Source organism: Thermothelomyces heterothallicus (assembly GCF_042370625.1).
Source record: "Thermothelomyces heterothallicus CBS 202.75 unplaced genomic scaffold P884_scaffold_9, whole genome shotgun sequence".
Taxonomy (NCBI): Eukaryota; Fungi; Ascomycota; class Sordariomycetes; order Sordariales; family Chaetomiaceae; genus Thermothelomyces; species Thermothelomyces heterothallicus.
Window position 1 is genome coordinate 1,106,123 of NW_027192570.1, and position 25,520 is coordinate 1,131,642.

The following is a 25,520-nucleotide window of genomic DNA, read 5'->3' on the forward strand; positions in this document are numbered from 1 at the left end:
GGGCTTGAGGAGTCTCTAGCCCTCAGAATATCATGGACGGCACGATCCCGCCGTATCGGTATGGTGCTGCTGCTGCGCTGCCCGGACGTTCTGCCTTTCTTTCTCATGGTTATCAGCCCCCGCTCCCCCCCCCCTCCCCCCGCCAACCGGCATCATGCTCCGAGCCTGACTACTACGACATAGGAACTATGCCCCTGTCGGTACGCTGTATCTCATCTCTGGGCCCCCTCCCGTGCTATCCGATGCCGAGTGGGTGGTGATCTGACTAGTTTTAGGAAGTCAGTCGCAATTAACTGCATGTATTCGAGTGGCACAATCCTGTCACCATTTGGATAAGACGTACAGGGGCCCACGTTTGAAAGCCTTTCTATTTCTGGTGCTCGATCCCGAGAGTTTACCTGCTGGGGAGCGCCCATCTGTGGCGAAAGCGGGGGACCCGTACTGCTTGCGTTCTGCGATTGTTGCAAGTTGACACAAGTGGACGGCTACTACACCCTTGATCCTTGCCGGTATCATCCGGATTTGACTTACAACTCCGACCCATCGCCGTCGAAAACCGAACAGGCAGTGCTGCACGTATAAGAGATTATCACCCTTACCCTTGCCGAAGCCGCCGCACCAAGGCAAGCTGCGAGCTCCGTGCTCCGTGCTCCGTTGCGAGGCGGGAAACGAGAAAAGCGAAATCGCCGTCACAATGGTCCAGCAATGCGCGCAGCACCGGCCGGTGCAAAACAGCGAGGTGTATGTGCTGCGCCAAGTGCCGCCCTTCCCGCCCCTGTCTCCCCCCTCTCCCGTCACGCCGGCCGAGGACTTTGACGATGGGCCCGTCGACGCTCCCAGTCTCGCCCTCTGTGGCAGACGTCTCGCTGTAGAAGAGCGCCTCTCGCGCGCCGTCCACGTCCTCGCCACCGAGACCGCCGCCCTCCAGAACCTCACCCATCTCTACTCCACAGACCGCCTTGCGCGCGACGGTTTCAGCCGCGCCGTCGACGCCATAACCAGCCGCCACGGCACCAACGGCGGCAAGCTGGTGGTCATTGGCGTCGGCAAGTCCGGGCATATCGCCAAGAAGCTCGTCGCGACCTTCAACAGCCTCGCCATCACTGCCGTCTTCCTGCATCCCACCGAGGCCTTGCACGGCGACCTCGGCCAGATCTCCCGGAACGATACCCTCCTCCTCATCACCTTCTCGGGCAAGACCCCGGAGCTCATCACCCTCCTCCCCCACCTCGACAAGTCCCTCCCGCTCATCCTCCTCACGTCCCACACACGCCCGGAGACCTGCGACATTATCCGCCACCACCGGCCCGACACTATCCTGCTGCCGGCGCCCGTCCATGAGACCGAGACCGTCTCCTTCGGCGTGCCCGCTCCCACCACCTCCACGACCGTCGCCCTGACTGTCGGCGACGCCCTCGCCATCGTCGCGTCGAGAGAGCTCCACCCGCGCGTCGCCTCCGTGTTTGCGCAGAACCATCCGGGCGGCGCGATCGGTGCCGCGCTATGGCCTCAGCAGCAGCAGCAGCAGCAGCAGCAGCAGCAACAGCAACCGCCGCGAAGCAAGGACGTGCGTGATGTGATGGTCCGGCTGGACGACATCCCTCCCCTTCTTCCATCCGACCTCGCGAGCTCCCCCGGTCCCACGGGCCTGGACGTCCTCCGCGCCGGGTATGAGAGCCCGTCCGGGTGGGTCCGACTCCCCGACCGAGACGGCGCCGGTCGCGGCGGCCCCGGCGGGGTCGTCTCGCCGCGCAAGATCAAGCGGCTGAGCGCCGAGGACATGGCCCGGCCGGTGGACGAGATCAAGCGGTGGCTGGTGACGCCCGGGAGCGCCTTCATCCCCGTGGCGGCGGGCACGAGCGTGCAGAGGGCGGCGGAGTGGGTCAGGGAGTTGCGGGCTGCCGCCGGCGCCTCCCCCGGTCCTGGCGGGACCGCGGACGGGGAGAAGAAGGACCACGGCGGGTACGGGGACGAGGCGGTCGTGGCGGTCGTGGAAAGCGGGGAGTGTGTCGGGCTGCTCGAGGTGGGCACGTTGCTTGAGGGCGTGTGAATGGCGTCATCATGCCGGGAATATGGATGGGGTCTTGAAACTTGAGTGATGGCTGGCCCAAAACAACTAGAGCTTGACTGGTTTGGCCGGCCGGGGCGGCATTCTTGCGTTTACATGAACTTCCATGAGGTTTCTTTCTTTTCCTTTTTTTTCTTTGGCATGGCGTCCACGGTTTTCTATGTTTTTTTTTTTTTTTTTTTTTTTTTTTTTTTTTTTTTTTTTTTTTTTGGCTTCTCGTTCAACTCGAGGGAGGTAGTCGTCGTTTGGCACGGTTGGGAGCCATGTTCCAAGGGATCTGCCAGCCGCGGCGGCATCCCACACAGCATTGGGTGGCACATTTGCTTTTCAAAAGTTGCACGACGCAGTACGGATTAGTGGTGGCTTTCTCCGCACGAGTTCTCCATGCGCAGTTTGAGAGGTCGTGCATTTTGAATACAAGGACGGGTATTACATTGCTGTCTCTTGCGTCACACGGAGAGATGGTATTAACATCCATGCGCTCAGTCATCCTCGCTGCTACTACTCCCCGACTCGCTCCCTTCATGCGACTCTCTCTCTTCATCCGACTCTGTGTCAGCTTCCGAACCCGATTCGGAGGACGAGCTGCTGCTCGAGCTCGACGACTCCGTCGCTTCCCCGCCAGGCGCCATGTCCATCTCCTCGTCCTCGGACGACTCGTCGCTATCACTGCTACTCCCTTCCGAATCGCTCTCCTCCGACTCGGACTCGGACGAGCTGCTACTACTATTGGTACTGCTGCTGCTGCTGCTGCTACTGCTGTCATCGTCGTCGTCGCCAATGTCCGTGCGAATATTGCGCAGCCTGCGCCGCTTCGCTGGCTGCTGCGAGCCGTCACCGCGCCTGGTCCCAACTGTCCCGTCCGCTACGGCGACAGCTTCCCGGCCCGACGTGGACGACGACGAAGACGTGCTCGTTGTTGCTGTGGAGGCCGTCGCGCGTGATGTTGTGCTCTCCTCGCTTTCAGAGAGCACGTCGGCCACCAGTTCCGCGCGGATGCGCTTTACCAGCCGCTGCTTGACTTCTGGCGTCGCGATTCGCAGAACATAATTTACCTCATCGAGGGTCCTCTTTCCATTGGCGTTTTTGCCGCTGCCCTTGGCTTTCTGCTGCTGCTGCTGCTGCTGCTGAAGGTCCTGCAGGAACCGGGATATTGTCTCCTCGTATTCTTTTTGCTTGGTTTCCTTGTCCTTGAGGGTGGCGGGGAATGCGCCCGCGCCAGCCTCCATGTCTTTCTGTTTGATCTCGGCCGCTGTTTCCCGTAATCTTGTCCGTACGAAGCCTTTCAAGTCGCGGATGTAATCGTAAAAGATCGCAATGTCGGATGATGGTACTTTGTCCCCGTTAAAAACGTACTTGATGAGGAGCGTCTGGTGGTTCTTGTTGAACTTCCACGAATCCCTTGCCGTGTGCCACTGGCGGAGGTAGTGGAGGGATGGTTCGAGGTTGGTGTCTGCTTTGGGAGCGTCGGTTGTCTTTTTGGCTTTCTTTTTCTTCGCCTTCTTCTTCTCCTTCTTCTCGGCCTTGTCCTTAGTGTTATCCTTGGTGTCTTCAGCGAACGACACCGATTTTCTCAGCGAGGACGGTGTCCCTTGGCCCGCCGCTGATTGGTCCTCCCTCCGAGGTTTTTTATTCGGCGTCTGCGAAGACGCCGCGTTCGGCGCGGATGCGGAGCTTGGCAGCTTTCGTTTGACGGCGCTCGCCGGGCTTCCGTTGACCCGAGTCTGGCCGGCGTTTGGGGCTTGCGCGGCAGGGCTTGCTCTTGGTGCATCGAAGCCAGTCGAGCTGGTGGTAGCTTCGCCTGACACAGGTCCCTTGAGCTTGAGGCCCAATCGCTTCCAAGCCGGAACGTGGGCGGACATGGTGACGATCAGAAGCAGAGACAGGACAACGGGACGGAAGGGGTTCGGTCGGGAATGGGGCAGTGGGATTCCACAGCGACAGGAAACAAAGGGCCGGACAACCAGGCGACAGGCAATCTAAACTAAGACCATCGATATTGCCGGAATTGGAGCCTTAAGAGGCATTTCTGCGTGTCTTATTGGGCGTCTCCGTGCTGTTTCCAGAGCTGGTTCATGTCGCCCGCAGCAAATTTCTGCCCCGGATGGATCTTATCGGTACCCGACGCAGGGGTGCTGGTGCAGATAAGATCTCCCAAGATGTACCTAAGGTACGTACCCCCTTGATGCTAGGGTATCGAAAGTTTTCCCTGGTAATCGGGGCGATCATGAAATAACTAACCAGTTAGTGGGGCACAAAGTTTCCGCCTGGCATTTGAGGCACCAAGCTTCAGCTCCATCAGCCTTGCTCTAGGCAAACCGCCCGCAACGCGTCAAATCGCTGGGGGGTAGCTTGGCCCATCATCCAACAACCAAGCTCCGCCGCCTGCCTAGCCCACCACCTCCTTCCCACCACATTACCGACAAAATCTCAAACTGTCTGGGCTGCACTACCTTTTCTGACTGTTGCGAATACCAGAAAAGCATTTTTTTCCCAAGTGAATCAGTGTGTCAAAATGGCGGGTACGTCTTCTGTTTGCGGCCTCCGCATAGCTTCGAGCTCCACTTGGACATCGCTAACACAACTGGCACAGGCAACGCTGGCTACGACAGACATATCACCATCTTCTCGGAACAAGGGCGGCTGTACCAAGTCGGTATGTACGAGGCGATCCAGGCAATCCAGTGTCCAGTAAGAGGTGGCCGGGGGCACCAGCGGAAATGACCGCCTTGCCGGGTTGACGGAATGGGTAGAGGATGGATGAAGTAGCGGGCTTCGGTGCTGACGGATCAACCGCAGAATATGCCTTCAAGGCGATCACGGCGGCGAACATTATGTCGATTGGTGTGCGGGGCAAGGACTGCGCCGTAGTCCTGTCCCAAAAGAAAGTCCCGGTACGTTACGGGCCGCCCGGCGACCCTCGCATCTCGAAGCTGACGGGCGCAACCAGGATAAACTCATCGACCCCTCGTCTGTATCGCACATCTTCCAAATTTCTCCGTCGGTCGGCTGCGTCATGACTGGTTCCATTGCCGATGCCCGCGCCTTCTCCCAGCGTGCCCAATCGGAAGCCGCAGAATTCAAGTACAAGTATGGCTATGAAATGCCATGCGACGCCTTGGCCAAGCGGTTGGCCAACATCAGCCAGGTGTACACTCAACGGGTACGTGCGAGTGTATTTTGGGGGAAAGCAAGAGGCAAAAGGAAGAGCTCTTCTGCTGACCACTTCCAGGCATACATGAGACCATACGGCGTGGCGACGACGTTGATATCGCTCGACTCTGAGTTTGGACCCCAGCTGTTCAAGTGCGATCCTGCCGGCTATTACATCGGGTACAAGGGCACCGCCGCGGGCCCCAAGCAGCAGGAGGCGCTCAACCACCTCGAGAAGAAACTCAAGAACAAGGACTGCGCCCCCGGCGACTGGAAGGAGGTTGTGGAGCTCGCCATCACCACCCTCAGTACCGTCCTAAGCATGGATTTCAAGAAGACCGAGATCGAGATCGGCATTGTGGGAGGGCCGCGCCCAGACGGCAAGGAAGGGACATACCCCGGCTTCAGGAAGCTGACGGAAGAAGAGATCGACGAGAGGTTACAGGCAATTGCAGAGAAGGACTGAAGTAGCAGATCTGCCGAGTAGACGCGGCCAGGGGGGGGAGGGATGGATCCCCTTCGCTCCTGATTGTTGAGAGGCCAACAGCGGGGGCGGCAGGTGAGCTGGATGTCGCGTATGGTGAGGTCGATATCCCCAAATACCACGTTGCTTATTCCGAACAAGAAGAACCACGCTCCTTGGTTTAGATGCAGGACGCGGAAGAAGCTCAAAACAGAGCGGTGTGTGGCAAAGACAGATCTTCGGACGAACCCCTGTCTCGGGTGAAGACCAACATATGCATGACTGCTCACCATCCCAGGAACCCGACCACGCGGTGGCAACGGGCTGTGCGTCATTTAGTGTGAGTAAGCACTTTTGGTGACAAAATCGGACACGCCAAGAAAGTGCGAAGTACCGGGACTCTGGGTCTCTACGCACGAGACCTCGATGGAGTGGGACATCAGGGCCGGGGAATGTGCCACGCATTGCACATCAGAGGCTGGAGGCTCCTCGTGTCGATGCCAAGTCAGAAGACTCGGGACCTTGCAGAGCTGACGGAAGTGACGCTCCTAAGATCTTGGCAAGGCTGTCGACGATCGTTCGGGCTTCTCAAGCGGGGAGGGGAGGAGACTTTTACCGTAGAGCTCGGAGCGCCCGTTGTTCAGTGGAGGTCGTTCAAGGTTTTTCTACCAGTAGGGAAAACGTCGACCAGCCAGGTGGAGGACTCTTGAGAAGCGTCGTTGTTCAGCTCGACCGAAGAGAGCTATGGAGTTGTGAAGGGCGAGGCTCGGGCCCCCATTGGCTCCCGAAAGACCTGAGCCACATGAGCTCCCTCCCTCGCGAAAACTCGGCCAGCGCCAAGGGGGTGGGATGGCTGGATTGGGCCTCCGTCGGTTCCATGGCGCGGCTGAAACTGCGCCAAACTTTCCGCTTCGGTGACCCCCCCGGTCGAAACATTCCCACATCTGCAAGCTGCAACCAAGCCACGCCGACCACGCTGCTTGGTAGTGTTAGCTTGGGCTCTCTCTCCGCCGTGGCGCTTTCTTGGCACCCACTTGCTTGTGCGATCTGAGAAGCGCCTGCCACCTGGATGGTGCCCCAGCGGCAGTCATTTCTCGGTGACATGCTCCTTCGCAGCAGCAAGAGACATGACAAATCCGGGCCTCTGGGCGATCGTGGTAGACTCCTCCTGCATGCGGCTGCAGCTTTTGCCAGCCCGACCAGGGCTCAATTTTGAAGACACCGTTACAGCTGTCAATTCCGGCTGTCGTACCCCCCCCCCCCCCCCCCAAAAAAAAAAAAAAAAAAACCCAAAAAAAACCCTTGCTGTTGTACCAGCAGACCCCCGTTATTGGGCAGAGAGCACGGCAGATGTGGATTCACCGCAGGTGCATACAGCTCTGTAGGGCCCATGCCCGGCTGGCTCCTCTCATCGGCGGCTTTCGGCTGTGAGAAACCGACGCAGGAACAAGGACTACGCTGCTCCGCCAAAGCCACATGGGTTCAAACCGCGTCTGTGGGAATGGCTGGCGAGCCCGGTCGAGCTTGTTTCGTTCTCTGGCAAATGGAGGAGGCTGCTCAAAGATGAGCAACTGTAGGCCCTTTGTTGAGTTGAAGATCGCGGACGACACGCGGTGGTCTCCCCCGCAGGAATCCTCTCGACTGCTACGTACAACCAGGGGAGCTCAGTTCGCCGGAGTCCTCACGGCCTCCCTTTTCTAGCTCGACGGTTTGCAGTACCGGATGGCAAATTCTACAAAAGGCATGGGAGCCGCCGCCCAGAATGTCGCCGTCGTAGCGTTGGAGTTATCACCACTGTCACCGGGGACGCCAATCTCTTCTGCTTTCAACCGTGCGAGGGTTAATCTTGCAGGAGCTACTTTTTTGCTATCTCTGTCTTGCTTTGTTTTTTTTTATTTTATTTTGTTTTTTTTGTGCGAGCGACATACTTCTCCCGCGACGGAGCCGGACGCTCGTCGCCTACTCTGTTCTCCATACCCTAATATCCATTCTACGAACGGCCGTTGAGAGGGAGAATGGCTGACGGACGTCCGTAACTTTCTACTCTATCATTCCTTACTACCCTCCACACATCTTGCCTTGCCTCTCCCCTTCCAGAACCCTAGCCCTACGACCCTCCGGGGTCGAGTACACCCCCTTTCCCCCCCCCCCCCCCTTTTTTTTTTGTTGGCCCTACGGGACGAATCTCTAGACGTCACACCCCCGGGGGCGGCCATACCAAGACACGGACTAACCCCGAGCTCCGCGGAGGACACAGTCAACGAATACCGGACGGCGCGTGTGGCCGAGCTGCTCTCCGACTTTCGCACGCTTCAATACTACATCGCGGCGGCGCCCTGCAACCCCCCCAACATGGACGACTACTACACCGAAGGGTGGGCGGAGCTCCGACAGTGCGCGATCGACGGGCAGCACATTCTCAACTGCGCGGCCGACATTACGGTGCCGTGCGCCAACGGCGGGCCCGAGGAGCAGGCGAAGGCGGAACTGAAGCAGTATGTTTGTCTTGTCGTGCCCCTGCTGTCATTTATCCCCATTTCCATCCACCTCTCCTTGTCACGCCCTCGCGGCTGGTCGTATCTAACCCGTTCCCGCTCCCACTAAGAGTACTTCTCGACGCGTACGCTCGCAGGCACGAGGGACAAAAGATCTACCTCCGACAGCAGGCGGCACAGCGCTGGATCGACTGGCGGGACCAGGTCCTCATGGGCGGCAGGCCGCACGCGGGGATCCAGCAACAACTCAGAGCAATCGATGATCACTTGCGGGCTGTAGGTGGTCTCAGACTTGTTGTTGTCTACGCTTACATTATCCTACCCTCTTTTTTTTTTTTTTTAAAAAAAAAAAGATCTCAACCTCCTTTATTTGCCTCCCCCTCTCTGCAGTTCTCTTTTGGCTTATTTCGCCTCCTTTCCAGCTACCGCTCGCTCCTTCACCCCCGCCCGTTCGTATCGGTCCCAAACCGCGGATACCACTGACTAGGTCCCTTATTATAGGAGCTCGCAACCATCACCGACGAAGCCGTCTACTCGGAGCTACAGACCTCCGACATTAGCATGGGCCGCTGGACGGCCGAGGATCCGAGCCTGGGTGCAGTGCAGCGCTGGGTGCAGACTCGACGATGCTAAGACACGGACCTGACCACGACAAAATGAACCGTCAACTTTGATAATAGCCCTCGTCATGGCTGACGACATGGTGGACTTCCACAAACACATCACATTTCCCTTCTTCTGAGGAGAACCTCGTATCTCTCAGCAATGCCAAGCCATTGCCCTTTTTTTGTTTCTGGGCGCTTTCAGCTTTCTTTCCCCTTCTCTGTTCTACGTCACTTTCTCAGTTTATATTTCTTCAGGCGCATCGGGGAGAGGGGGGAGGAAATGGGTATCTTCAAAAGGAAAAAATCGAGGCTTGTGAGTTAGACATGGTATTGTTTTCGTCATTGAGATATCCACCGGAAAATCACATGAGGGACACCGGGCACTGGATGGTTGGATGGCTTACGACAGCATGTACAATTTTTTTCTGGGTGGACGTCGGGCACCCTTCAGTTGTGTATATATGCATGCCCTCGGGCAGGGGTTGCAGTTACAACGCAGAGTTTATTCACAGTATTCAGAGTATTCAGAGTGTATTCAGAGTGTATTCAGAGTGTATTCAGAGTGGTGGTGGAGGTGGATTGACTGCCTGGGGCAGAGAATATAATAACTAATTACGGGGTAACATAAGAAGCAACATAAGAATTTGCCGCATCGAATTGGACCGAGACTTCTCATAGGAACGAGGGCCCAGAGTGACCAGCCCCTGGGCTTGGTAGGTTGGCAGGAACGTGTGTACTGTACATACAAGGAAGGCAAAATGCTTGCAACAGTATATCCAAAATAACCAGAAGAAAACAACAGAGGAAAAAAAAAAAATACCACGCACGCGAGCGCACTTTGGCGTGCGCTCGCCTCCATGTTGCGTGACTCGTCAGGAAGCATTCTTGCTCTGCACGCACAACGCAATACCGCCCACCGACAGCAACATTCCAATCATGGTTTCTGAGCAGGCGTGCGCGCGCTGTCAGCATAACATCACATCACAGTAACAATGGCGGTGTGTAAGTCAACGTGAAACATACCTCGACTGATAACCTTTCCTTCAACCCACCATTCACCGATCACCGTGAACAAGAAGGCGACCGTGTTCACAATCGGCACCGTCAAGCTCAATTCTGCATGCAGTCAGCCCCACACCCATATTGAACATACCTGATATGTAAACTTTGGGGTACACAAAAGCACATGTATCAGACTGAATTGCCTATTGGGGGCTGCCCTGCTAACCCGAGACTCATACCATCCCGAAATACTGTAACCAATGAAAGAATGATACATTGTGAATGAAACCATTATCAAAGAGGAATAACGCAGGAAAGCAGGCAGTGGAGTGCGAGAAAAGAGAGGAGATAAAAGAATATAACAAAGAAAAAAAATACATACCAGCTCTCCCGACCAACAAGAAGAACCAGACGCTGCCCGTCAGGTTCAGCAGCAGCGGCACGGCATAGCGCGGGTTGCGGAGGAGGTCGACGACGGCGAAAAAGGCGGCGCAGGCGCGGCGGCGCAGGGGGCTCCGACGCACGGCGGGCGAGTCCAGGAGCGGGTGGGCGCCCGGGCGGTGGTCCTTGGCCGCGCGCCGGATGAAGGGGGTCGTGAAGCCCCAGGCCAGGCCGACGAGGAGGAAGGAGAGGACGAAGTTTATGAGTGGGGGCTGCCGCTGTTGATGCTCTCCCTGATTGGTTTCGGCGGGCATTGTGGCCGGAAAGGAAGTCGCAATACGGGAGATGCACACACACACACACACAGAGAGAGAGAGAGAGAGAGAGAGGGAGGGAGGCACGGAGAGAATGAAGGGCGCCGGCGGGTGGGGCCTAAAGCTGGAAGTTTATGGTGATTCCTGCCGATCTGGCTTTCAAAGACTGGGTTGCCGAATGTGGTCGGACTAGTCGAGGGAAGCCAAAGAAGGTGATGGCGATGTTGGGAATGGACAGAAGGACGACTGTTGAGATTGAATTTGCTTCTCAAAACTCATTGGCAAATTGAGACTCGATGGTGATGCTGTATTCGCTGACCGACTCGACCCAAAAAACGATAACAGATGGTAGCTGCCAATGAGGTCGGGTGATCGAGAAGCGAGATGACGAGGGAATTGAGTTATCGATAAGCCAACAACCCCCAACTAACCCAATTAAAATTAACTAGCGGAGGCGCTTAGCGTTACTTTCCGTTCCAACCTTATCTTGCGCCTCGGCATCGGGCCGAGCCACGCGATCTGCACCCGGCCGAGGAAGAAACTTCCCTAGAGGCTGCTGCTGTAATCCGTACTCCGTATGTACTTGGTCGTCTTTCGGACATGTCCGACTTGACTAGATTAGCTGAAATGCGCACACAAGAATGTTTGCATCGCTTACCCCGCAAACACGCCTGGCGAAACGTTGCAATGTCTAATTAAAAGCACTTGGCATTGGGAAAAGTCGCTCGTCTTTTTTTCACTTGATCCGGCTCTGCCCATTGATGGGGACCCTCTGTGCTCCCCAGTGGAAAAAATTAAAAACTTAATGAATCAATCCGTACAGCTCATGAGGGCTTAAAGTGTCTACAAGGAACAACCACGTCCCATAAAAACATCATTCCTAGCGCGTTTTCACTCTGATTCCAATTAGGTGCTCCGCCTCCGTCTTTTGCTTGCCAGTTTTCTGATTTACGGGAAAATATTTGTACACCGACAGCGGCACACCAAAAACCCAAGCCTTCTAGCAGCAAGTTTTGCGCCGGCAAAAAAAAAACATAAACAAAACAAAAAAAAAAACAAAAAAATCCAAACCGCCGGTTTGAGTCTCTAAGCTGGAAGCGGAGAGTACGCAGACTGTCGGCGGTGTCAATTCATCCTCCGAGGTAGTTACGTGGTGTCTCGGGGGGATGCCACGTTGGACAAGGGGTGCCCAGGCCCAGCGTACGGATGGCCGAGGTCCGTGGGACGTCTTGACCGAAAGTTCATCCTACCCACAACGTCCTCGTTCTAGATTCAAGGTGTCCGGCGGCAATGCTCGAGCCGCAGACGGCGTAGAGCAGATGCGGGCTGCCAAACCTGTGCAGTCGGGCCAAGAGGCGGAACCCGGCGTCGACGAGGGTCTCGATGGAGCCGTCGGGTGTGCGTATGCAAGTAGAGTGGATGCCGCGCGAGAGGCCTGTCGACTGGAGCTGATGCGGACGCACTCCCGTCTGTAGCTTCGGTGTGTTGCTCATTTTCCCTTGTTCTCCTCCTTTCCCTCGTCTTTTCTTTTCTGTCCATGACGATAATTGTTCCGATGAATGAGGGACGAGGGTGCAGGGATTGTTGCTGATCCCCAATGGCGGTCAAGAGGGCATGCTGACAGAGTTGTGAGTCCGACGTTCAAGTATCGATTTGGTGGTTAATTAATTACACCAAAACATTAGGTGCCTTACACTTTACTCGGTCCGTCCAGAAAACTCGTACAAGACCCCACCTAAATTTGTACGAGCGTTGTACCGAAGGCAGTGAATTGCTAGTTCGGAAAGATGTCACATTTGCTGATTGATTCCGCACTTCTATAGGTTTCCGTGCTCCAGGGGTTGGACATAATACTGAGGAGGGCGAAGCAAGACGCGTCATCAAATTATAGGTAGGCATTGGCATGCTACCGCGGTTTGTGCCGCTGACGCTGCGATTAACCACAGCTTCTGTCGACTTTGATGAGGGACGCGCGGGCAGAGGTCAGAACTGTCCTGATCACAAGCCGCCAATGTTTGATTAATTAGACAGGTGGGTAGGGGAGGGCGAATGGGGATGGCAACAGCCAAGCTCAACTGTTTTATTTCGGATCATTTTTACATTCGAGGCGGACAAGCGGCAGCTCGCTGGTTACACACAGAGCACATCCTCCAGAGGTACGAAGCTGAATTGCCCGTGAGCCAATAGGCAAGTTAACAGCAGCGGGAAGCCCTCGCCGTGGTACCACGGCCGCATGTTCTCGGGGAGCGTTGTATTATCAGGGGACACCGCTGTCTGTTCTGCACCACCAGGTGGGCATGCCTTGATAGGGCGGGTCCCGTCCCTGCTGCCCAAGGGCCCGCGAGGCCTTTCATGTGTTCTCAACGGTTGAAATGTTTCCCGTATTGTATTGAAGAATCGGAAGAGTACCTAATTAGGCTACAGCTTGCAGCTGTTTTCGTCTTCGGGGACCATGCACTGTAAAGCCGAGGGGTCAACGGGCAGCAAGTCCCTTAGAAATGATTTCGAAACTCTGTCGGCTGATAGGAGATGCCTTCTGGGTCGGTTTTTTTTGCCCATGGGCGCCGACGTGATGGCAACCTGGAAGCTTTCGCCTTTAATTACAACAGATAATCAGGGTACAATACAAGGAACATGCTGCTGAGTGTCCTGGTTTAATACTCGGTACTCCTGCCTGTAAGGATTAATTATATTTGGCTCCCTGCAGGTCTAAGTCCATGGCTCTTTTGGCTGCTTTGATGGCACAAACCAAGCTTGACCTAATGTATGCACGGAATACGGATCCGTACGGAGTAACGTCCGTACATGCATACCATTCATACCAGATACCTTGTTAGGCAGCGTGCGTTAGCTTCGGGTACCTTCTGTGGAGCGTACACTTCCTAGTACACTACACTACTCCGTAAATAAATGCAGATGCATGGGTCGATCTTGATTAGTACGGAGTACGGAGCATCCTGTACCTTTTTCGCGTCGATCGCACTGGCGCAGCCATGTCGCAGCCCCCTGCACTGCGGGGCACCAAGGCCCAGCCTCTCAGATTTGCGTCGCCCCGGCGCAATGCCCAGCCACCCCATCCCACCCACTGGCGAATGCGAGCCAACCCCTTGGCATACCCGTCAACCTTGGCGCGCATCTGCTCGTTCTCGATTGGATCCGGCTCCATCTGCATCGCTGCGCACCCGGCGAACGAGGCGAAAGGTGCTGTGGAAAACGAATTTGTGCTTCGTAATGTTCGTTTCCTTGAGCGGCACAGATTCCTGTTGCTTCTATCTGCTCCTTTTTTTTTTTTTTTTGCTGTTGTCCTCTGCTTACATTGACATCCTCTTCTTTGTTGAGCTGACTCTTTTGTTCGACTTTGTTCCAGGTCCCGCTGAGCGAGAGACTTGGCGGGGTAACCTCGCTGCTTGGACAAACAGAAAGGCCCCGGCTTTCAAGTAAACAATCGAGTTCCTTGTTTGACGACCCTTCGACACCCGGCCTTCTTAAACGCCGCGATCAGATCATGGTGTAGTCCCGCACACTTACTCGAACAAAATGACGACCAAGGCGAAGGCGCTTGCACTCAATGGCATGCACACGGCCGGCATCTTCTCCGATATGAGCTTCGACGGCCCCGAGATTGGCACCCTGGTGCTCGTCATCGATCGTGCGAAGAACCTGCCCAACCGCAAAACCATTGGGAAGCAAGATCCATACTGTGCCGCTCGTCTGGGAAAGGAGGCGAAGAAGACCACAACAGACATCCGCGGAGGCCAGACTCCTCGGTGGTAAGTGGCCAATTGGCTCGTCTTCCCCGCCCCTCCTCCGGCCCCGACCCGACGGACTGAGCGATTGCAGGGATCAGGAACTCCGGTTTACCGTCCACGACTCGCCCGACTACTACCAGATCAAGGTCTCGGTATTCAACGACGACAAGAAGACGGAGCTGATCGGAGAGGCGTGGATCGACCTGCGCGACATTGTGGTGCCGGGAGGAGGACAGAGTGATAAGTGGCACCAGCTAGGATATAAGGGCAAATACGCCGGCGAGGTGCGCATCGAGATCACGTACTATGACAGTCGTCCCAAGCCCGAGAAGCCGGCAGCCAAGGCAAAACCCCCCCCTCCGGCCGAGGCCGAAGCGAGCCCCACGGCCGCCGCTGCCGGGCCTCGGTCGGTGCCCAAGCGCCGCCCATTGCCCTCTGATCCCGTCACGGGGAAGCCTCCCGCTCCCCCCCAGCCTGCCCCGGAACAAGTAGAAACGCCCCCTCGGTCTCACCCGAACCCGGCACCGGTCCCTCATCAACAGGCCGAGTACAACCCGGCGCCAGCGCCGGTCCACCAGCACTACCAGCAGCCGGACCAGGTCAGAGAGCCGGGGACCCCGTCACGCCGGGCTGACGCCCCCAGTCAGCAGTACAGGACTCCCGAGAGGCATGAGCCGTACACGGCACAGCAGCACAACCAAGCCTACAACAGCCCACACCGTCAGCAGCCGGGACCCGACCGCCGTGAATCGTACGATATTCCACAGATCAGCGACCCGAGAGCTGCCGACGACGACAGGCCGCCCCCGCCGCCTGCCCATCGGAGCAGGACTGGTAGCAACCCACCCGCGACCAACTCGTTCCAGGCGACGCCGCCGACCATGCGCCAGGATGTCCTGAGAAGCGAAGCCCACCGGAATTCCGTCTCTGGAACCTATCCCGGCCGGCCTACATACAAGGCCGTCGATTCTGCCCCGGCAGCTCTCCCCAGTAATCAGTATGCCAATGTGGACCAAGGTCCCCCCGCCCGGTCCTACTCTTACGACCCGCCCTACGAGCCCAACAGGACGATGCAGGCCACGGTCGAAGATGTACCCGAGTCCCCGGAATCGACGAACAGAAGAACCTCGGGCCGCTGGCCGCAGCCGCAGCCGCAGCCGCAGTCGCAGTCGCTGCCACACCTCGACCGGGACTACGACATGGATGCCAGCCCTGCGCCGCTCAATGTCTCGGGACGGGGCAGCAGTGAGTCGGCAAGATACCCGCCAGAGCCCAGGTACCAGGCGAATTCGAATGGGTACCCGGTGGTGGCGCCTGAGATTCCCCAGAGGGAGTCGCCAAACTATGCGCCAAACTATGGCCGGCACTCTGAGCCTTCCCTGCCGTTACACAACAGGTCCAACCCTGAGCAGAGGCTCGTCACCTACCGGGGTGACGCGGACGACGGGGCGAACGACTATCCGGTGCCTCCCGTGCCGGCGTCCCTGGTCCCGGGTATCGACCCGAACATTTCCCAGGAAGTATCAGAGCGGATCAACCAAGACCGGAGGCAGCCGAACCAGATACGGGGTGCCTCACAGCAAGCCATGATCGATACGCCGCCGCGGGGGAGGTCCATGAACGACAGATATGGCAACGACCCTTCCTCTACGGCGCACAGTGCACCGCCCACCCAGAATAGGAGCCCCATCGTGTATACCAACGGGCCGTCGACGTCGAGCGTCAACGTGGTCATCAAGTCGCGGGCCTACTCCCCGAACCCTCGGCGAGATCCAAGCCCGAACCCGCACCAGCAGCATACTATTCGCCGTAAGTCAATCAGCCCGCGACCCCCAGTAGAAAACGAGCGCCGCCTCTCCGGAGTTCCCTTCAGTCCCGACTCGTACGACGCCCTCAACCCCAATGCTTCCTCGGCTGCCCTCAGGGACGCCGCATCCTCGCGCCCCGACTACAGGGAAGAAACGGGCAAAATCATATCTCACGACGGGCGCGAAATCGACCCTTCGGACCATCTGCCAATGGAGAGCTGGGCACCCGAGCCGGAGCCGAAACAGCCTACCTCAACCGCGTCCGCCCCTTCCCGGCCTTCCCTGTCAGGCCCACATCCTGCTCCGGCCTCGGGCCGTCGGCCCCTGCGCATCGCAGGCGCAGGCCGACCGCAGTCCATGCTCCCGACCACCACCGGGTCCTCTTCATCAGGCGTCACCTTCTCCGGCGGCATCACAGACCACGTCGAGTCCGTAACGTCCTCACAACCCGTTGCCTCCTCGACGGGGCGAAGCCGCCTGCAGAAAAAAGCCGCCTACCGGCAATCTACGTCGACGTTCACACCCGTGATGTCGGGCGCTAACGGGCCTGGCCCCGGACCCAGTTCCGGGCCTAGCGTCATACGAAAGAGCAATAGCGGCGAAGCGCTGCATCAGGATACCTCGTTTACCGCGCCGCGGCCGGGCGGGATCCCCCGCGCTTCCACGTTTGACTACGTCATCGACGGCGCCGCCAACGATAACCACGCGTCGCCGCATCACGGTCATGGCACTTCGGGGGTATACGGCACCTCCCCGGGCAGTCAGCGTGACTTGCACGGCCGGAGCCACAGTAGGGGTCACAGCCCGGCCCGTGGCTACGAACGCGGATACGACAGATCCGGACCTCATCAGTACAGCAGGAGCGCCAGCAGCATCAACGGGTTCTCGGCCCCGGCATCGACCTCGGCATCGACCTCGGCGCCGCCGCCGCCCATCCCGGCCAAGGTCCCGCTCGCGCTGCCTCCTGCCTCGTCGTCGTCGTCGTCGCCGCCGCCGCCGCTGGGGAGCTCGCCTGGCAGCGCTGGCGGGATGAGCGGGGCGCTGCAGCTGCACAGCAGCAGCGCCGCCAGGAGGGCGGGGAGCGGGATGGAGGACGGAGGCGGGTATGCAGGCCATGGGTACCACCACCAGGACGGATATGGGTACGGTGTGCACGGAGGAGGAGGAGGAGGAGGAGGAGGAGGAGGGTGGTCGTTGTCGCTGGAGGAGGAGCTGAGGCAGATCGATATCGGGACGGGCCGGTCGAGCCGCAAGCATAACGCTGCCGGGTACGGCGCCGGCGGGAGGCAGGGATACGGGACCGTTTATGGACAACAAGGGGGATATTGAGCCGGGCTGTGGAGTAAAAGTAAGGTAGTTCGATTGGAGGATATGAGGATATAAACGGGCTGGGCTTGGGCTTGGGATGGGAGCATGATCTGAGACTCGGGAGGGTAGGTCTGGCATTGGATCAGGAGGAGAAACTGGCGGTTGGCCGCCGCGGGCGAATTGAGACAGGAATAGACGGATGGACATGCTTTGCAGGGGTGATTGGTGATGGCGTTTTGTATAACAGGTTTGCAGTTCCATTTCTCTTCCCTTCTCAACGGCTCGCCGCTTCTTCTTTGCTGTTCGATTTGGTGTATAGAGACGGAGAGAGTATAACGTGAGCCTCCACATTTTGTACCTTCTCTCTCTCTCTCTCTCTCTCTCTCTCTTTTTTTTTTTTTTTCCTTTTTTTTTTTAGGTACTATAGCTATTTCCAAAGCTAGACTGACAAGTTTCCAGCGTGTTCCTTTGTCGTTTGAGTGAGCCTTCGCCGCTACGACACCTGTTACAGGGTCAGAAAGGGCTGGCCTGTGCATACGTATAAGAAGCGGGACGTGTAAGAGCTAGCGGCACCGGTTCCTCTTAGACCTTGTTCAAACAATTGATGATGCTGTGTTAGCCGGATGACGTTGACTAACAACCTCTCTTCCAAAGACCAAGTCAAAAAGCAATAAATAAGACAAAAAAAGAGCCAAGTCTTTTTTTCTTTCTCCAAGACAGAACGCCAAACCGAGAAGAACGCCCGCCCATTTCGCCAGTGTCCATCATCACTACCAGCCCGCCTCATTGAGTAATTAACAGAGAAGGTATCCCGACCATGACCGGATAACAAGCGTTTCTGTGCTTCAAAGGTCATTCCAAAAAGTGAGGAACATAACCACCAACGCCAAAAAGTAATGCGATACCGGGTGTGAGTAAGCTGACGAGAGAAGAAGAAGAAGAAGGGAGGGTAGGTGGTGATGGTGGTGTGGGTTGCAATGGGTAACTAAAGAAAGGCGGGGGGGAAGAAAGAAAAAGCCCATGGGGGGTTGTGTTATTTCCTCCCTCCATCCATACGTGATCAACCTTATCCGTAAAACCAGTAAAAGGCCGCGTAGGGGATGCTCTGCACGCCTTCGCCGGCGACCGAGCAGCTCTGGGGGTTTCCGCCGGCGGTGACGACGCGGAAGACGGAGGCGACGCCGCGGGAGCCGCCCCGGCCGTTGTCGTCGAGCCTGAGCCAGGGGACGGCGCCGGTGGCGAGGACGCCCTTGTCGGCGGTCGCGGGCGCGCTCTCGCTGTCGACCCTGGCGACGGCGGCGCGGAGCCCCCCGGCCGCCGCGGCGGGGAGGTCGAAGGTCGGGACCCCGTCGATGTCGAAGTAGTGGTGCCCCAGGAACCGGGCCGCCGCGGGCAGCCCGCGCAGGCGCAGGTCGGCGGCCGGGTTCGCGGGGAACGGCGCGACCGGGTCGGCGCCGAACCGGGAGCCGGCGAGCCTGTTGAGCGGGAGAGGCTGCTCCCACAGCGCCCTGGACGGCAGGCTGTCCCAGAGATCCTTCCGGATGCCGGTCCGCTTCGTCCCGGGGTAGAAGCTCGTGACGTCGTAGAGCACGGCGACGGCGCCGGCCGCGATGCTGTCGCCGGTGGTCGACGACCCGCAGGTGTAGTTCTGGATGCCGTGGCCGACCGCGATCTTCTTCACGACTAGGTTGTCGGCGGGTGGGAGGAGGTCTGGCGCGCCTGGGGCTCTGGATTAGCCGACCGAATCGCCCCAGTGCAACTTTTTTTGTCCTGTGGTGGGAGACTTACCGCCTCCGATGCTGGGGAGGGTGTAGTTGACGGTCGAGTTCGGCGGCCCCGGTGGTGGGCACGGAGGCGCAGCGGATACGACTGCCGCCAAGGCGGCGAAGAGGAATGTTCCTGTCGAGAACATGATGATGATGCCGGAGACTGGTGTTTATTCTGGAAGTTGGGAGAGGGTTGGGGTGGCGCAGAGACGTAGAAGGAGAGCGTTGTTCAACACCTAGAAAGGTAGGTCGTTTCTAGGGAACTGGATGGCCGGCAAGGGAAGGGGAAGGAGGAGAGGATAGGACGGTTGTTGAGCTGAGTCGAGTGTGTAATGATGATGATGATGATGATGATGGGGTGAAGCTGGTGGGATGATGGGATGACAGAGGTCTTATATCTTCTTTGTCTCATGGGATAAGGCGGACTTCGGGAGAGGCGACAGATGGAGATCTAAACTCATGGGATAAGGCGGACTTCGGGAGAGGCAACAGATAGAGATCTAAAGGACCCCCCCCCCCCCAACCAAGCTAGTGGTGGCTTGTAGGATGAAGTCCACAACACCGGCTTCAGACCAGGAGGTTGGAGGGCTGACCAGGATCGGCAAGGTTGAACAGCGGCAGGAGGGAGCTGGAGAAGGAAGTCAAAGAGCTTGCAAGGAGGATTCCGTAGTGCCCACTGGCACTGTAGGGTTCCATCCCGCACGAGGACAAAAGGCATCGGAGCCATAGTCAAGACAGGGGAGGGAACAAGATAAAGAAACATGCCCCTGTCATGTCATCCAACGTAGTGGTACCCTGAGACCTCGCAAACACTCGCTTGGGACAAGGCAGATCAGGGCCACGAGAGAAGCGTCCCCCCCCGGTCAGAGCGCAAACGCAGCAGATCCTGCCGGCCGGACTGAGCTGGGTGATAGGTGGGAAGACAGATGGGGAGGTAACGGGGGCGGGAGCGGCACGGCCACGGCCACGGCCCCCAAAGGACGTATCAAGCAATGAATGCAAGTACTTGCAGCTATACATACTTCGGTTGAAGACGAAAACCCTTCCCCCGTTTGCCGGGACGCAGGGGACCCTGGTTCGACGGGCGGCTGGGGAGGGCAACCTTTTACTCCGTTCACTGCCCCATCGGGCTAGAGAATGTAGTGTACGGAATACCGTACATACAGAGAGGTGTGCATGTACCTTATGTCGAGGCACCGGGCCCTGGAAGGTTGCGGCACCGTCTGGGGCTGCAGGGACCGGGGGTCTGTGGCGGGGCGGGTGGACATTGCAAGGGGTGCTCAGTACTGCAAACCTGGCTGGGTACGGAGTACGTAAGATATGTATCTCCCCCGCGTGTATGTGTGTATGTATGTATGTATGCGCAGTCCTTCGTACATACTCTGAACCATGTATCGTTAGGGGGCCGCCGCGGCCAGAACGGGCACAAGGAGCGCACGAAAACTGCGTTGGGATTTGTTTTAGGGAGAGAAAGCTGCAGGTTCGCTTTGCGTGATGTGGCTGCACAGAGACTCGGTTGAGCTCCGTGTTCCCTTGTGTGCCCTTGTGTGCGGGGGATGGATAGCGAGTGGTTGCTAACCGCTTTGTCTCGCTGCCGAATACCCGTTCTCAGGCGCTTTTGTCGTCGTCTCAGGTGGACAAACTGCTCAACATCCAACGGAGATGTTTGCGAAAGGGGTCGCCGTAAGGGTCGGCAGATTCTCAATTCGTGGCTGAGGTCTCATAGAATTTGCGGTGTTGCGGCGGTGAACCATCATCTCGGCCGTGGCTTGCTGGAGGGCTGTCATCGCCCATGGCGCCGGGTGCTGTGCCCTCTCGTGGTTAAGTCGTTGGTGAAGTGCGCGGCTAACAGAGTGTACGGATCCGTAATACACCTCCTCCAGGATAAATAATCCTAGTGCGATACATGCCCCACAACTAACGCAAATCAGAAAAGTAGCCAAGAAGTCTAGGTACAATTAAAACAGTAGAAATTTCTATAGTACAGAAGTATCAATACCCAGTCTCCCCCCCCTGGTTTTCAATTACCTTTACAAGCTGTCAGGGCATTGAGTGTACCAGGCACTGAAGAAACTCAGGGGGCACTGCCTCCCACGCCTCCAGAACAGCTAGTCGAAGCCCTGTAAGGCTCAGCGATTGAACATCGTAGCGCTATTCAAGCCAATCCTTCATCTAGTGCCATACATTCTTAATAGGGCTTAAATCTAGGCTTCGAGCCGGCTATTGTAGGACCTAGATTCCTCTACTCGAAAGGATATCCCTTATTGACTTGGCTACGTAGGGTGCTATATTATCTTATTAGAAGACAATATTACTAACCTCCCCTTGAACCTCTATATAAAATGTATAGACCAGAGGGACAATGTGATATTAGTATTTCTAGGCTGTGATACCCCCGTACTCCTTCTCCTAGAAGAATGAGGGCCCCTTTTTCTTACCTGCAAATGAACCCTAAAACATCTAGCCATGTGGCTTTTTACAGATAAGTGCCCAGGTCTCTGGATCTTCTATCTTGTATATCATAACCTATTGCTTCCATATTGGGTTATTCGTTGCCTAGGTTTCATTAGAAAAGAGGACTGTCTCCTAGTCCTATGGCTAAGGACGTAAGGATAGTTGCTCGTGTGCGAAGGCAAGTTAGGCATCCTTGTGTTTAACCGTAAGCTTAAGTTTCCTTGATCGTATTGCCCTTTTATATCCTATTGAGCGTAATGCTGTCGTGATTGCCTATATACTAAAGAGCTTAAAACCAGGGATATAGTACCGTAAATCGGCCTATAGAAGCTTTCTGTTCATCGGATCGGCACGAAGGAATTCTTCAAGTCGGTTCTTCTCGGGGGTCTTCAGAACAGGCTTTGCCCCCCTACGGTTCTGTCGGGGGGTTAGCGGGCTAGAAAGAGCATCTTAAACTTGGTGGTATGTCTTGCCAGTCGCTTGAGCAATACTCAAGTAATCTATCTTGTAATACTTGCGAAAAGCGCGTATCTCGATCTTTTTGTCCCGCGAAAGTGGTGTTGAGTGCCGTATATGTAGATCTAGGCTAGGGTGCTTGATTCCGGTCTTCTTGACTTATAGGTAGTAGAATCGTTACGCGGTTAGCGAATCGTATATATCGCTCTCGGAGTTAAGTAGAGTATAGATATCTATATTAAACTATAAATATTAGCTCAAATTCTGGCTCAAAAACTGGCTCGAATACTGACTTGAATACTAGTTCAAAAGTGGCTTAAAAACTGGCTCGAATACTAGCTCGAATACTAGCTGAACTTGACTATGTTAACTAGCTTGGTTTGTCTGTAGATACGTCTTTGTAGGCTTGTTCTAGCTATTAACCTAGGGATTTTATCTATAAGTACCTTTGTATAGAAAATTATTAGGAGAGTGACATAGTATGATAATTATATAAGTGGCTTGCAGAAATACAAAGAAAAGTGGGGCAAGTATCGCACTAGGATTATTTATCCTAGAGGAGGTGTACATACATACCTGACCTGGTCGCTTGGCGCTCTTTTTTCTCTTTTGATTTGTTTTGCAGCTCCACTGCTCTATACTTGGTGCAATGTATTGTACAGTACGGATTCCTGGACTTGGCGGCCACTGAACTAGCAGACGGAGAAAGAGGTGCAATTCGGTACTTGAAACGCGGCCCCAGCTCTGTAGTGGAAAAGTTTTTTTTTTTATTTCCGCAGCTTCCTGGAATCCAATTGCAGCTTCCTGGAATCCAATTGCAGCTTCCTGGAATCCAATTGCAGCTTCCTGGAATCCAATTGCAGCTTCCTGGAATCCAATTACAGCTTCCTGGAATCCAATTGCAGCTTCCTGGAATCCAATTTGCCGAACGCAGTGATGAGCTTCCGGGAGCGTTAAAAGCAGTGTCTGAAGTAGGTGGCTTATACAAAGGAAAAGAGTGCCTTGTTAAACTATCTACAAAGGAAACAAAACGACTGATATTTATAGACAAAGGAACTAGCCAATGCGTTGGCGACGACGCCTTATACGCTATGGCACGTATGTAGCTAATACTCTTAGAAGCTCCACAGCTTCTGACACACCCCCTAGTTGAACGCGGTAGTCGTTTAACTACACTTTATGGTAATACTATTCCTGGTGTTGTATCCTTTGTCGCTCTTACCTCGATAGCTCCTTCAGGGGGCCCGCCTTCCACATTCGGAAGTCTAAAAGAGTTAAGTATGGTGGAGCGATTCCTTTGAAGCTATAGTTTAAATATAGCCATTGTAACCATAGTAGCGACAGTATTACTAGTTTCAATTGTAACAATAACAAGATAACACCTCCTACGCTTAAATCAACGGATGACTTGTTAGATACGCCTGTCGTGAGCATTGTAACTGCTAGCAGGTCGACTCCTGCTCCTGTAACACCTCGAAAGTATAAGCGCGCTGAAGCTTCTACTTTGTAAGTATTCCTTTGTTCTATCGCTAGTATTGTGGCGTTCTAGCGATTCTGCGAGTCTGGCGTTTTTAAGCGAATTCGTATAGTTTGGTTTCTTCTGATTGATTTGACGATAACGGTGACTCTATTATAGTTTCCAAGTGCTCTATTAGTTATATTAGGATCGTTTAAGCTGACTAAATATAGTAATATCAAAGCTAGCGAGCTTTGTAAGGTACCCTACGAAATGTATATATGGTTAGCTCTAGTAGGACGTTCTTTTAGCAAATATTATAATTATTCTAGTGCTAGCTCCTATTACTATTATTATACTTATAGTTATTATAAGTGTAAAGATATATACGTTAATTACCTATATATCTAATAGCTCTTATAATACTCTTATAATACTTATACTGATTAGAATAGTCTTACTTCTTATATTAGATTGGTAAAGGATTTAACAAAGGCTCTACTAGATAGTGCCAAGGCTTCTATAAGTCCCTTGATCTTGCCCTTTACCCCTAACATATAGGCAAGACATTAGTGCTAATAGTTATACGTAAGATCTTAAGAAGTTATATATAGTTCTCCGGAATGACCTTAAATACGCTAGCGTTTCCTCCGAGTAAGTTAAGGATAACACAGAGGAGTACGAAGTTAATAAGGCTAAACTTGTACGTTTTATAAAGATCGCCTACTCTGTATATAACATTTTCTATTAGTTAGGAAAGATCAAGGAGGGTCGTGATACTTGTATTAGTGTTATGGAAATATATATATAGATGCCGCCTAGGCCACCAGCACAGATAGGCCAATCAAGCCAAAAGGACAGAAGGAACCAATCATAACGTAAGAAGCACTACAAGCCCCACCACACACTAGCTTACAATTACTAAGATCAGTATAAAGTCACTAATCGCGATAAGCGGCTTACCAGGATCACTAACCAAGGACTAATCAAGGTAATCCGGGAAGGTTATATATATATATAGATAGTCACTCGTTCTAGTAGACTCTAGAGTTCACCAGTAATAGTAACTTACAATCACAGTACTCCTAATAGTATTATACTACTATAAGAGATAACTCTATTATTATAAACCCTTTAGCTTCACCAAATCCCTTAGACGACCTATATACTTATCCTATACCACTTACCTTCGTCTAAACCCTTTCAGAAGAAGTCTAAGTTAGGTTCGTCATACGTTGCTATTACTCCCTTTATTCTATTATAGTTTAGAATAGAGATGACTTCGACCTTAATATTGATATAGCTACTAGCGTCACGGCCGAACAGCTGCTTGCCTAGCTTAGTTAACTCTAATAACGAATCTAGGAGTTAGACTAGAGAGACAAGGCTACTTAAGCTCGAATTAAGGAACTCGAGAACGGTAAAAAGTACTTATAGAAACTAGTTAACGAGGCCTATACCAAAATCAAGGCGCTCGAGACTACTAAAGCAAGCCGTATTAAGATCAAACTACCTAGTAAGTATAGAGGAACTAAGGAGGACCTTATAGGGTTTTTGACAAACCTCCGATCTTACTTCCGGCTTAATAATAACAAGTTTCCGGACAATAAAGCTAAAGTCCTCTATATAGTTATAAGACTAGAGGGTAAGGTACTTAGATAGTTCGAACCTACGTAGAATGACTACCTTACTAAGGAAGATAAGGACGACTAAGATATATTTATATAGGTAGTCTTTTGATCCTATGACTATTTTAAAGAAGAGCTTTAGAAGGTTTTTAGCGATAAAGATAAGAAGATTTATATATAAGAAAGACTTGCTAATCTCTAATAGACTAAGTTAGTAGCCTCTTATATTATATAGTTTAGATAGGATATACTTAAGTCTTAGCTTAATGATAAGGCGTTAATATAACTATTTTATAATAGCCTAAAGGAAAAGGTTAAAGATAAGCTATATAAGTATAACTAGCCTAAAACCCTAGATAAATATATTATATAGGCTATTAGAATTAATGATCGGCTTTATATATAAGAATAGTA

General features: G+C 54.3%; 7 protein-coding genes across 7 annotated transcripts; 4 read left to right on the plus strand and 3 right to left on the minus strand.

Annotated features, from left to right (window-relative positions):
• The first annotated feature begins 649 nt into the window (after positions 1-649).
• Positions 650-2,206, plus strand: P884DRAFT_223000 (uncharacterized protein). Its single transcript, XM_069439538.1, has one exon. The coding sequence runs from the start codon at positions 695-697 to the stop codon at positions 2,048-2,050; it is 1,356 nt and encodes a 451-aa protein (XP_069298353.1). The 5' UTR covers positions 650-694; the 3' UTR covers positions 2,051-2,206.
• A 285-nt stretch (positions 2,207-2,491) lies between these two features.
• Positions 2,492-3,930, minus strand: P884DRAFT_223003 (uncharacterized protein; the record flags this gene model as incomplete). Its single annotated transcript, XM_069439539.1, has 2 exons — positions 2,492-2,747; positions 2,805-3,930. The coding sequence occupies 2 exons, from the start codon at positions 3,928-3,930 to the stop codon at positions 2,551-2,553; spliced, it is 1,323 nt and encodes a 440-aa protein (XP_069298354.1). The 3' UTR covers positions 2,492-2,550.
• A 463-nt stretch (positions 3,931-4,393) lies between these two features.
• On the plus strand, positions 4,394-5,975 carry P884DRAFT_223005 (nucleophile aminohydrolase). The gene is made up of 5 exons (XM_069439540.1): positions 4,394-4,590; positions 4,662-4,724; positions 4,868-4,962; positions 5,019-5,231; positions 5,301-5,975. Exons 1-5 carry the CDS (start codon positions 4,584-4,586, stop codon positions 5,685-5,687), a joined length of 765 nt encoding a protein of 254 aa, XP_069298355.1. The 5' UTR covers positions 4,394-4,583; the 3' UTR covers positions 5,688-5,975.
• Positions 5,976-7,699: 1,724 nt separating this feature from the next.
• P884DRAFT_277288 (uncharacterized protein) lies at positions 7,700-8,812 on the plus strand (the record flags this gene model as incomplete). The annotated part of the gene is made up of 4 exons (XM_069443056.1): positions 7,700-7,712; positions 7,942-8,179; positions 8,290-8,455; positions 8,681-8,812. The coding sequence occupies 4 exons, from the start codon at positions 7,700-7,702 to the stop codon at positions 8,810-8,812; spliced, it is 549 nt and encodes a 182-aa protein (XP_069298356.1).
• A 621-nt stretch (positions 8,813-9,433) lies between these two features.
• P884DRAFT_223010 (uncharacterized protein) lies at positions 9,434-10,797 on the minus strand. Its single transcript, XM_069439541.1, has 3 exons — positions 10,169-10,797; positions 9,808-9,900; positions 9,434-9,727 (listed from the first exon to the last, which is right to left on the minus strand). The coding sequence occupies exons 1-3, from the start codon at positions 10,479-10,481 to the stop codon at positions 9,657-9,659; spliced, it is 477 nt and encodes a 158-aa protein (XP_069298357.1). The 5' UTR covers positions 10,482-10,797; the 3' UTR covers positions 9,434-9,656.
• Positions 10,798-13,791: 2,994 nt separating this feature from the next.
• Positions 13,792-17,367, plus strand: P884DRAFT_242582 (uncharacterized protein; the record flags this gene model as incomplete). Its single annotated transcript, XM_069440277.1, has 2 exons — positions 13,792-14,251; positions 14,322-17,367. The coding sequence occupies exons 1-2, from the start codon at positions 14,019-14,021 to the stop codon at positions 17,365-17,367; spliced, it is 3,279 nt and encodes a 1,092-aa protein (XP_069298358.1). The 5' UTR covers positions 13,792-14,018.
• A 1,045-nt stretch (positions 17,368-18,412) lies between these two features.
• On the minus strand, positions 18,413-19,599 carry P884DRAFT_242586 (uncharacterized protein; the record flags this gene model as incomplete). Its single annotated transcript, XM_069440278.1, has 2 exons — positions 19,135-19,599; positions 18,413-19,065 (listed from the first exon to the last, which is right to left on the minus strand). The coding sequence occupies exons 1-2, from the start codon at positions 19,256-19,258 to the stop codon at positions 18,413-18,415; spliced, it is 777 nt and encodes a 258-aa protein (XP_069298359.1). The 5' UTR covers positions 19,259-19,599.
• Between the last annotated feature and the right edge of the window lie 5,921 nt (positions 19,600-25,520).